The 12,846-nt window shown below is 34.1% G+C and overlaps 1 protein-coding gene across 3 annotated transcripts in view; it reads left to right on the top strand.

The window, feature by feature from the left end:
- Positions 1-12,846, top strand: part of SLCO6A1 (solute carrier organic anion transporter family member 6A1) — a 93,236-nt gene that overhangs the window by 45,100 nt on the left and 35,290 nt on the right. For all 3 annotated transcript variants that reach the window (XR_008299876.1, XM_015080453.3, XM_053225209.1), the window contains exon 8: positions 3,064-3,259. Coding sequence is in view for 2 of the 3 variants with exons in the window: in XM_015080453.3 (XP_014935939.1) it covers positions 3,064-3,259 (196 nt within the window). In the remaining variant the exon portion in view is untranslated. The remainder of the gene's footprint in view (positions 1-3,063; positions 3,260-12,846) is intronic.

Raw genomic sequence — 12,846 nt, 5'->3', positions numbered from 1 at the left:
TGCTTCATTTTCTAAAATCTACAGTTCTTGGGTTCCAGCTGAATAAACCAAGTCTTTTGCCGGTCAGTTATATGGCATGGGGATGGGGATGGGGAGAGGACTTGGGAATCAAACATTTTATATAGACTGCAATCCATTCCCCTTGTTTTTACCTTTATCTCACTCCTGCTTTTAGTGGTACCTACTGCCCTTAATTTCTAAGATTCTGGGGTAAAATGTGGTTTACTTCTTACTGACTTCCTTACCCGCAGGAGTACTTCTCATCCTCTGAAGTCTCCTGATTCAGTTCCAGTTTCCACACTTTTCTTGATAAATACTGCCTCCATTCTATTCGTACCTTTTGCTTTCTAATAAATGAATTTGTTTGTAAATCTCTACCTTTTATCAAACACTCATATGTTTACTTTGTTCGAAGTAATTACTGACTTATTTAATTTTCCTAACAACCTTAACATGGTAGTATAATTATTTATAGGTATTCATTAGTAGCATCTCATACATTTAGGTATGATTTTCATTGTTTTTTCTGTTCTATGTATTTTTAAATGATGATTCTTGCATTTTTACTTAAGCCAGAAAAGACTTTTCATTTCTAATTGTATGATTTTGTTTCTCTTTAAATAACCGTTTACATCGATTAATATTTTCCATATCTTTAATAGTGTTGTAAGCTACGTCTTTATGAGAAAGCTGAATCAAAATACTTTATGGAATTTTAATTTTCTTCAAATCTGGGCATTTTTCCATAATTTATTTTATACGATGTTATTAGATATATACATGTTTAGGAGCTACATTTCATGGTATACTTTTTTTTACTACTTTATTTTCAGACTTTCCTTTAAAAATATCCAATCTGTCTTTTTAATAGTTAAGTTTTATCCATTTACTATTATCGTGGATTCTGATATTTTAGGTAACTTCTATTTATATTTTTTAGTTTATTATTCTTCTGTTTTGCTTCTTTCTCCCCCTACTATCCTATCCTGTCTTAATGGACTCATTTTTTTAAATTTTATTTTATCTGCCTTTGGTTTGTTTAGGAGATTTTAACCAACCACTGACAGTTTGCTGCCCCCACTTTTCAGTGGTGAGTGTGTGTGTACATATCCAGTCTAGATTATTAATTTTATAATTTTATAAATTAGCTATAGTTATCATTCTTTTGCAAGTAACATGCTTTTTGGCAGCTTTTACAATTTTTGCTTTATTCTTAATGTTATGAATTTTCCTTACCTTCTGTATGTGTAAGGATAGATTTAAGTATTTATTTTTAATCCTTCTCAGTAGTTGGAGTATACTTTTATTCCTAGGAATAATATTTTTTAAGGATGGAAATTTCTCATTCTCAGTTTCAACTTTTCATGTATTATTTCTCTGGCATTCATTCCATTATATTTCTCACAACTGTTGTAAAACATTTTTAAGAGCCTTTTATTCTGTTCCCACTGTGCTTTTTTTTTTTTAAGTTGCTTTCTGATCAGTTTTAAATTAAAAAAAAATGGAAATAGTACCGAGGGCTAACTCCCATACACTGCACACCTGTTTCCCCCTTTTATTAACATCTTACATTAGTATGGTAGATTTGCTATAATTAATAAACCAATATCAATGCTAACTAAAGTCAACATTTTATTTGGATTTCATTAGCTTTTACATAAAGTTTTTGTTTTTGTTTTTGTTTTCTATTCCAGGATCTCTTTCAGGATACATGATATTTAGTTGTCATGTGTTTCTTTAGGTTTCTGTTGAGTTTGACAGCTGCTCAGTCTTCCATTGTCTTTTTTTATGACTTTGACAGTTTTGAGGAGTGCTGGTCAGGTATTTTTTAGAATGTTCCTTAACAGGGAATTGCCCAATTTGTTTCCTTGTCATTAGACAGGGTTTATAGGTTTTAGAAGGAAGCTCACAGAAGTAAAGTGCCATTTTCATCAAATCATATCAAGGGTACTACACTATCAACATAACTTACTACTTTTGAATTTGACCTTGTTCAACTGGGTAATCATATTTGATCATACTTCTCCATTGTACTCATTGCCTTTTAGCTAGTTATCTTGGTTATTTTTCTTTTACTCTTTTTTTTATTATATGGTAGATGAATAACACAGTCCTCTCTTCCAATTTATTCACTTATCAAATGTCTCTGGTCTGAGATTTGAGTTTTTATTTTAATAATTATATTTATAAATGCCTGGGCTTCTTATTTTTATATTCATCTGCTCTTATTTCATTCCTTTATTCTTTTATTTCTTCTTCATTTTTATGGAAGTTACACTATCATTTATCTTTTTGAGTATCCTAAAATTATTTATTTCCAAGTCTCTCACAGACCCTTCAGTGATATAAATTTAATCTGATGTTAAATGGACTTGTGTTTTGCTTTATATTTCTCTTGCTATATTCCTATTTAAATCTAGCACCTCTATGTTTGGAGCAGTGAAGATTACATCAATGTAAGCATTTATTGTGCTACCTTCATACGATTATTTTCTAACTATATTTCTTCTTCTCCTTCCTCCTCCTTTTCTTCTTCATGCTTGCCTCTATCTAATCTTTATCCTTGATTGAAAAGAAAACAATTTTCATAATGGCTACTCTGAAATCCCACTTTGTTGTGAGATTGTTAATATTGCACATCCATCTACAGAACCAGCGGATGGCTTAATTTAATTCTTGGCAACACATCTCAGATTCTCTTGTCATTATGAGCATCCCTCTTGCTATAAACTATAAATCCATGAAGCTATACAATAATAGCTCTAAATAAGACAATTTTCTTCTGTTTGCATGGATTAGATGCCATTACTATATAGGAACAAAACTTCTCCATCATTCCATTATGCCTATAGCTTCAGCCCTACTCCTAAATTTATTCTTCTCTTAAAGTTCAGGTTTGTTAAGATGTTTACCATGCCTTTAAGTTTTTGTTGTCTTTTTATTTAAATCCATGTTTGCTATATGTTTAGAGCATGGGGATTACATCAATGTATGAATTTTCTGTACTATCTTTAGCTGATTATTTTTTAACTGTTTTCTCCTCCTCCTCCTCCTTTCTTTTAGGCTTTGTTTTGCTTCCAGGAGGTGCACTTGGCCAGCTTCTGGGAGGTATCATTGTTTCCAAGTTACACATGTCTTGTAAAGCCCTTATGAGATTTACAATCGTTACATCTGTTGTATCACTTGTATTCTTTGGGTTTGTAATTTTTGTACGCTGTGATACAATACCATTTGCTGGGATCAATGAAGATTATGACGGGTAAATATTATTTTGTATATCAGGATTTTACATTTGAACTAACAATGTATTTTTCAGTTAATAATTATTTATCTAGTAACCCTGTATGTTTGTTCCATTCTTGGAATTATTCAACATGTAAAAGAAATATAAAGCTTCACCTTTATATAGGAAATATAAAGTTTCACCTTTTATATTAAGGGCAGAAATAATGATGATAGCTTGTGACATGACTATTTATGCATTCATAAAGTAATAAATAAAAAATACCATTGACGTGAGTCAGGATGTAGAAGTAATATTCTGTATTAAAGTGACTAATAGTAGGAGACAATGCTGTCTATACAAAGCCTTATCTTGTGTTCCTGAATTAGTATGTCTGCCTTTTTATAGACATCATAGAAGGGAACTGAAGTACATCTGATAGTACATGTAAGTAACGCATTCTTTAAGCTAAACTTGTGAAAACTTAAAGAACTTGGCAGAGATTGATATTAAACACAGGGGAACAGAATTCAAATAGAAAACCTAAGGACTGAGCAAGTAAAATCAGTAAAGAAAATAAGACTTTCACTTCGGAGTAGCTTGTGGCCGACCAATGCTCCCACTGAGAACAACCCCAGAAAACTGAATAGAGTTTAAAAGGTTTGTTTAAAGGGCATCAGAGGATTGTTTGGCAAATAGGAATTTAAAGGCCAAAATTCTAGAATAAGGCAGACCCTTAAGAAAAGAAGGAATTTTCTGCAGTTGGATACTTCTAGAGATATTTTCTAATTCTTGATGTTGGCAAGAAGCCAAGAATTTGGGCAAAGGTCTGGTCAGAAAGCATCTAGTTAAATGATGAGAAATCACACCTTTTGACAGATGTATCAACCTAAAGAGACAAAAATAGGGCTGGGCGGGATATCAGAGATAGGAGGGAGATAAACAAATAAGACAACATTCTGTTGGGTTTTCATTCAATATATATGCTGCATTATGAAGTAAGAAGCTGACAACAAGCAAAAATCTTGTAGAAAGTAGAGGAAAATTCTAGCAGTATTGTGATACTCTGTAGATCAGAGTGACTTCAGAATATTGTGGGGGTGGAGTGGAGAGGAACTGTGGTGAACACTACGTGTTCTCAATTGGTATCTCTCTCAGGCTCAGACCTAACAGTGAGGGCCTTCCTGAAGTACCATAGCTTAGCCAGGAGTTAATCTGGTCTCTGATTGGATTGATTTGGTCAGCCAGCACTCTAACTATTGGCAGAAAGATACAACACTCTAAAAAAGAAAAAAAAAGATAATATCAAACACAGCTAGTTGTAAAGTATCATAGGCAAAGGTCTTGCATTACAAAAAATTACCGAGCAGATCAAGGATGTGACCAAAAGTTATGAGACAGAACAGATGATAGAATAGACCCACAGGGGATCCAGATGTCATCATTATCAAATAAGAATGTTAACATAATATTGATATGAGCAGTAATACAAATGACTGAATTTCTCTTCAGAAACCATGGGTTCAGAAAAGAGTAGAACAATATGTTTAGAATTCTGAAAGAAAAAAAAATAACAAACTCTTGACTCTTTAATCATTAATCCAGTGATAATATCTTTCAAGAATGAAAATCAAGTAAAGCTATTCTCAGGTGAAGGATAATAAAATTAGTTGTTGGCTCTAAAAGAAATTATTAAGTTTTTTTTTTCAGTTTAAAGCAAAATAATCCTAGAGGAAAACTTGAAACTTGAAAGATAAAGGAAGAGTAAAAGAAGTGATAAATACACTAGTAAATAGACTAACTTTTTCATCTTAAGTTTAAGATATATGTAACTATTGAAAACCAAAAGTACAACATTGGTGTAGATTATCGAAGGTTGTAGATATAATATGTGTGATAACTGTAACCTAAGGGACAGAAAAAATGGACATCTGTGGTTATGAGACTTACACATTTTAAACAGAGTGGTAAAATATCAACTTGAAGTAGAAAAGTAAGTATAGATACACATATAGTTTAGGTATCTATGTAGCTCAGGTATACATCGATATTTCCTGTTTTTGTATGGTCTGCACACTAGGATTGTTTTTATATAAGTAAGTGTAGTGAGAAATAATAAAGAACAATAGGACTTATAGTTTCTATTCCAATATTAAAGTGCTTGTAAGTCATCACTCCCATCCTCACAATTAGAAAAGGTTTGGACAAATAAAAAATCAACAACAGAGGGCAAACTGGGCAAAGTACTGTCCCCTAAACTGGAGAGATAGGCAAATAGAGAGAATTGCAGTTTACTGGAAGCAGAAGCCATTGGAACTGAATATTAAACAGTACTTGACTAATTGCTAGATGTGGAACATGGAATAATTTGAGAGTTAAAGACTCCTGGGGACTCAGTCATAGGAAGACCCCGCACACTTTCATGACTCTTACATCCAGGTGCTCCACCAGGTTCTAACAGTGGAAACTGGGAGAAAAATCCTCTTGTGTTTTAGGCAGGAGGAGAGGGAAAGTAACCATTTGAAATATGCCCACAAGAAGTCTGCTCTTTGTAACAAGAGTCTACCCTGCAGGGAAACTACTTTCTCAGAGTTTCCCATGCCAAACTTTAAAAAGGAGGGCAATTAGACCAGTCAACCATTTTATAACATTCCTATTTTATATAAGGAAAGGGAGAAAAAAAGCTAAGAAAAACTTCTGAAGTTCACAGCCTAGAGACTCAGGCCCACTGGGGCAGGGAGAGACATAAAATCTAAGATTTAATAATAATATTATAGAATGCTTTCCCTCAAGAATATCTTACCACCACCACAACAGATACCTAGTAATAATAGAAAATTACAACTGAGAGAGCTTCAATGTATGCGCTGTTTGATAAAAAGATTCTAGGGCAACCCAGGACAACCTGGAAGACAGAATGAGGATGCCATGGAAAACAGAGGCCTTTGACACCTGTAACTACAACAAACTTTAAACACAGCCTAATTCCTACACAGATAAACATAAAAACCTCACACTAAAAGGCCTATTTACCTCTGTTCTTGGTAACCTAATAATGTCTGCCTTTAAACAAACACATTACAGGGCATTCTAAAAGGGAAGAAAATACACAGACTGAAAAACACAGTAAACATCAGAACCAGACTCAGATATGGCACAGGTTTAGAAATGACCAGACTAGGAACATAAAATAGCTATGATTAATATGCTAAGGGTTGTATGCAAAAAAGTGGGCAACATGAAAGAAAAGATAGGTAATTTAGGTAGAGAAATAGAAGTTGTAAGAAAAAATCAAAAGTAAATACCAGAAGGCAAAAACACTATAAGAGAAATGAAGAATCCCTTTCATGGGGCCATCAGACTGCAGAGGACTGAGGAAAGTATCCATGACTGTGAAGATATGTCAATAGAAACTTCTCAAACTGAAAAACACAGAGAAAAAAAAAGATGAAAAAAAAAAAAAAACTGGGACAGATATCCAAGAACTGTGCAGCAATTACACAGATATAACAAATGATAAGGCAAACACCAGAAGGAGGAGATTGGGACTGAAGAGGTGGGTCACATAATGGCTGAGAATTTTTCGTAATTAATAACAAACACCAAAATATAGATATGGAAAGCTCAGAGAACTTCAAGAAGGATAAATACCAAACAACTGACACCTAGGCATATCATATTCAAACCCCAGAATGAGAAAATAATGACAAAAATCCTGAAAGAAGCCAGGAGAAACAAACCTCACTGATATATGATTGAGGATTATTTAATACAGACTTATTGAGAAACCATACAAGCAAGAAGAGAGTGGAATGAAATATTAAAAAGATTGAAAAAAAATCATTAACCTAGAATTCTGTGTGCAATGAAACTATCCTTCAAAAATAAAGCAGAAAGATGCCTGGATAACTCATTAGGTTAAGCTTCTGACTCGATTTCTGCTGGAGTCATGATCTCACAGTGGTGCAATCCAGCCCTGCATCAGCGTGGAGGCTGCTTAAGAGTGTCTCCCTCCCTCTGCTTTTGCCCCTTCCCTGCTTGTGTGTGCTCCTTCTCTTTCATTCTCTCTTTCTCTCAAAAAAAAAAAGTGGAAATAAAGATATTCGCAGGTTAAAATAATAATGGAATTGTAAACCTGCTTTGCAAGAAACATTTAATGAAGTTCTTCAGAAAAAAGATAAATGGTATGAATTAGAAATTTGAGTTCACCTACAGAAACAAAGAAACATGCTTTGCAAGTAAACCTGCCTCGTAAGAAATGTGTTTTTTGTTTTTAAGTTTATTTCTTTTGAGAGAGACAGAGACAGTGCCAGTGAGGGAGGGGTAGAGAGAGGAGAGAGAGAGAGAGAGAGAGAGAGCATCCCAAGCAGGCTCCATGCTGCCAGCTCAGAGCCACACACAGGGCTCAAACCCATGAAGCCATGAGGTCATGACCTGAGCCAAAACCAAGAGTCGGATGCTTGACTGAATGAGCCACTCAGGCCCTCCAGTAAGAAATGTATAAAGAAGTTTTCAGAAAAAAGAAAAATGATATGAGTGAGAAATTTGAGTTTATATAAAGAAATGAAGAACATCAGAGAATGAATAAATGAAGGTATAATAATTTTTTTAGTTTTTAATTGGTGTAATAGATAACATGTTCAAAATAATGGTGATAAGAGGTTAAGTGTTTATAGTTTATGGATAGTGAAATGGATAATAGAAATCTTATACAAGAGGAGGGAGGAGTTGAGAGTAGTCTTTTATAAGGTATGTGCACTACCCACAAAGTAGTATGGTGTTATTTGAAAGCAGACTTGCTTATATCCTGGAAATTCTAGGGAAATCACCACAACATTTTTAGAAGTATAATTGCTATGCTAACAGATGAGAGAAAATAGAATCTCATAAAATACTCAAAACCAGAGGAAGCAAAAAAAAAAAAAAAAGAAAGAAAAAAGAAGGAAAGGTGAAAGCAAGAGAGCAAGAAAGCAAGAAAGAACAATTGTTTGGCATGTAATTTTTCACAGTCCCCTCATGATCTTTTGTATTTGTGTTGTCTCATTTGTGATGTCTCCTTCATTCACAATTTCACTTGTTTGAGTTCTCTTTTTTTTTCTTGGCAAATCCGAAGGTTTGTCTATTACATTTTTCTTTAAAAAAATACCAGCTTTTAGTTTCATAGACCTTTTCTATTGTGTTATTAGTCTTTATCTCATTTATTTCTGTTCTGATCTTTGTTATTTCCTTCCTTCAACTAACTTTGAGCTTGATTTGTTGTTTTTCTAGTTCCTTGAGATGTAGAATTAGGTTGTTCATTTGAGAGCTTTCTTTTTTCTTAATGTAGGCATTTATCACTGTGAACTTCTCTCAGAATTTCTTTAGCTGCCTCCCATACCCCATAGTCTTTGGAATGTTACCTTTCCATTTTCATTTATCTCAAGGTATTTTTTTTTAATTTCTCTTTTGATTTCTTCTTTGGTCCATTAGTTGTTCAGTAGCATGTGTTTAAATCTTCACATAGTTGTGATTTTTCTAGTTTTCTTCTTTAAATTGATTTCTAGTTTCGTACTATTGTACTTTTCTTAAATTTAATGATTTGTTTTATAGCCTACTATATGATCTATTTTGGAGAATGTTCCATATGCATCAAGAAGAATAGGTATTCTCCTGCTGTAGATGGAATGTTCGTCTGTAGGTCTAACTGAGCCAATGTGTAGTTTAAATCCAATGTTGTTTGTTTGTTTGTTTGTTTGTTTTCACTGATTTTCTCTCTGGATGATTTATCCCTTGTTGAAAGTAGGGTGCTGAAGTTCCCTACTATTATTATATTTCTGTCTATTTTTCCCTTTAGGTCTGCTAAACTTTGTTTTATGTATTAGATATTCCTCTGTTGGATAAATAAATATTTGCAACTGAATTGTTATTGGATTGATTCTTTTTCATTATAACATGATATTTGTCTCTTGTAACAGTTTTTGGTCTACTCTGTCTCATATAAATATAGCTACCACAGTTTTCTTTTGGCTTCTATTTGCATGGAATCTCTTTTTTCATCTCTTTACTTTCAGTCTTTGTGTGTCCATACATCTGACGTGAGTCTCTTGTAGGAGGCATACAGTTTTTTTTTTTTAATCCATTCAATCATTCTGTGTCTTTTGATTGGAGAATTTAGTCCATTACATTGAAAGTAATTATTGATAGGTATGTATGTATATATCGCCATTTTGTTAATTGTTTCTGGCTGGTTTTTAGTCCTATTTCTTTTTGTCTTGCTTTCCTTCTTATAGTTTGATGATTTTCTGTAGTGGTATGCTCAGATTGCTTTGTCTTTATCTTTTGTGTGTCTACTATAGGCTTTTGCTTTCTGGTTAGCATGTTACATAAAATATCTTATATTTTTAACAGTTTTAAGCTGATAAGAGCTTAACCTTGAACACGAAGCTCTAAATTTTTATGCTCACTCTACATTCTATTTGTTGTTGATGTCACAATTTATGTCTTTTTACCTTGTGTATGCATTAACAAATTCTTGTAGTTATAATTATTTTAATAACTATATTAACCAGGTTAACCTTATCTACAACTATTGTCTTACCTATGATTATAAATAGATGGTATTTATCATTGAGCCAGGCTTGAGCTCTTGCTTATCTCTCAAACTTTTGTGATTGTTTAAACTACCTTCTTTGTTTTTAATGGGTCCTGTTAGTCGAGGATGTGCCTAGACCTGTCAGTGTCCCACAGGGACACTAGTCAACACCTAGATTTGGGCTGATTGGACCTCAATCTGGACCTCAGGCAGTAATAAAATATAGTTTGGACCCTTCCAGGGAGAAATTGGAGTTTAGTTATTTTGTCTGCTCCACCTTTGTTAGGGTTGAGTGTATAGCAGCAGGGGGTACTCCTGTGCACATTAATAATTGCTTTTTTGTCTTTGTCTACTATGGTCCCGTGGAACTCATCACTGCAAGCCCTTTTGGATGTGAGAACCAGACTACCCAGAAACCCATCCCTTGGGTGGCAGCCACAAAAGCTGGGATGCCAGCATATGTATAAGTTACTTCTAGGGAAACACTGGCAGTTTGTAGTGAGCTGACATGAGAAGGCAAAGGTAATGTCTGATGGCTTCTCTCATCTCTGGGGAGGATTGCAGTCAGCCCCTACATGCCTTCTAAATTAGAAGCCTGATCTTCAGGCAGCTGCTTTTAAAGTATTCAAATAGGCCTCTTTCAGGAGAAATCTAAAAAATGGGTGTATTTTGTCTCCCCACCTCTGCATGAACCCTGTAGGGATAGCTGGTTAAGAACTGTTTCTTTGTTTGCTGCAGTACTGTGGAACTCTGCAAGCTCTGTTGGTTATTAGAGTCCTGCCATCAAGGGGCTCTTTCCTTGGGGGGATTGTGGTGAGCCCCTGGATAGATGTTAAATTAGAAGCCTAATCCTCTGGTAGCAGGTTTTAAAGTATGCAGATAGGATCTTTCAGGCAGACAGAGATGGGCATTTTTTGCCTATGGGGAGATAGCCATGGTGAGTCTGCAGAGCCCGTTAAGAAATGTTTCTTTATTTCTTTCAATCTTTTTCACCTATGGATGCAAGCCCCAATAGTTTTTGGAACTAAGTGTTTTGGGTGTGTTTAAGACTCAGGTGTAACTCAGGTGTGAGTCTTAAAAGTTGGCACACTATAAGTGGGGTCCATATTTTTCACTGCTTAGGGAGAAGTTGCTAGTTGGGAGGTCCTTCCTGATTATCAGGCACTGGCCAGGGGTGAGGTTTATGCTGAAAGTGTGTCTCAGGTTTTCCTATCTGTTTCAGTGTGGGTGATGGTATTTTCTCATTTTCCCTATTTGTACGAGTTACTCAGGGCAATTCTCTGTATAGCTGTAGATTTGGTGCGTCCCCAGTAGGAGGTGAGTTCCAGAGACTCTGTCACCATCTTGGATTGCAACCAAGATAGTATTTTCAACAAATGGTGCTAGAAAAACTGAAAATGTACATGCAAAAAAAAAAAAAAAACAAACAAGAAAAAAAATCTAGAGAGAGAACTTATACTCTTCACAAAAATTAAAACTAACTCAAAATGGACTCTAGACCTAAATATAAAACACAAAATTATAACTTCTGTAATATATCATAGGATAAAATCTAGGTAACCTTGGGTTTTATGATGACATTTCATATACAACACCAAAAAAAAAGCATGAAAGGGAAAAATGATATGTTAAGTGTCATTAAAATTAAAAACTTTCTCTCTGAAAGGCACTTAATGGAATTAAAAGACAATGCACAAATTGGAGGAAAAATACATATTTGATACAGGACATATCCAAAATATTTAAAGAACTCTTAAAATTCATCAGTTTACAGAGAAACAACCCAATTAAAAATGGCCAAAAGATCTGAACAGACACTTCACTAAGAAGAATATACAGATGCTAATAAGCATATGAAAATATGTTCAGTGTTATATGCATCAGGGAGTTAAAGATAAAAACAACAATTAGATACCCCAACACATTGACTGAAATCCAGAAAACTGACAAAACCAAATGCTAGCAAGGATATAGAGTAACAAAGATTCACATTTGCTTCTATTGGTAATATAAAATGGTAACTCTGTATATGCTCAATTATGTAAACCTAAAATTGTTCAAATATATAGTTTAAAATTCAGAATATAACAATCTAAAAGTATTTTGAAGTATAGGCAGTTTTTAATAATATAAAGTAAGACCTTTTGGCTTTATCCTAAATTTATATTTGGAAATAATTCTGAGCTTTCATTTCCAGCCAAGATGGGATAACAGATTTCCTCTTCTTCCAAAAACAACCAAGAATTTGATAAAATTGAAACAGTGTTTTTCAAGACATTGGAATTAGTCATTGAAAGACAGTGATACATGAGAAAGGAGAAACATTTAAGGTGAACCAGGTAATTCCTCCAGCTCACTGTCTTAATAGAGGTTTAAGGTCATGGCACAGGGAGTAGGAATGAGACAGGTTCTGCCTGATTCCTTTAATTGAGGAAATTGAGCTGAGGGTTCAGAAACCAATATGGCTATAGTTCACAGGATTGTGTATTAGAGGATATATCTGCAGAAGACCCTCTGAAGTATTAAGTGCAATAGTAACTATGATATGTGTGAAGAAAGTTCTTGAGTCTAAGTCCACCAAAAGAATTAGAATTACAGTGCATACCTCTCACACAGGATTGGGAATAATATCTGTTTTCATCAGTCAACTAGGAAACCTTAAAAATCACAGTGCATAAAGTATACACAGGGATCTTGTCTCAGAAGTGGATAATAATTGTAAACTGAGTGCTATTCTGGCTGTTCCTATCAAATCTGCCTATCAAACTAAAAAAGATAAAAGTGTTTCCAAGTAAATTACCTGCATTTCAGAGCAAAGCTTAAGGATGTTCACAAAAAGACAAAAATATTCAGCATCAAAGATCAAAATTTAGAAGGTCCAATATTCAGTAAAATGTTGCAAGGAATTCAAAAAAGCGGAAAACTACAACCCATAATGAGAAGCTAAACCAGTTGATCAAAAATGACCCATAACTGACATGGATGTTAATATTATCAGAGTTAACACAGTTATTATATCAGTATTCCATATGTTCAAAAAGTAAAAGACATT

This window comes from Acinonyx jubatus, chromosome A1 (assembly GCF_027475565.1).
Source record: "Acinonyx jubatus isolate Ajub_Pintada_27869175 chromosome A1, VMU_Ajub_asm_v1.0, whole genome shotgun sequence".
Taxonomy (NCBI): domain Eukaryota; kingdom Metazoa; phylum Chordata; class Mammalia; order Carnivora; family Felidae; genus Acinonyx; species Acinonyx jubatus.
Note: the sequence above shows the minus strand (reverse complement) of the source record. Positions and strands in the feature narration are given on the sequence as shown.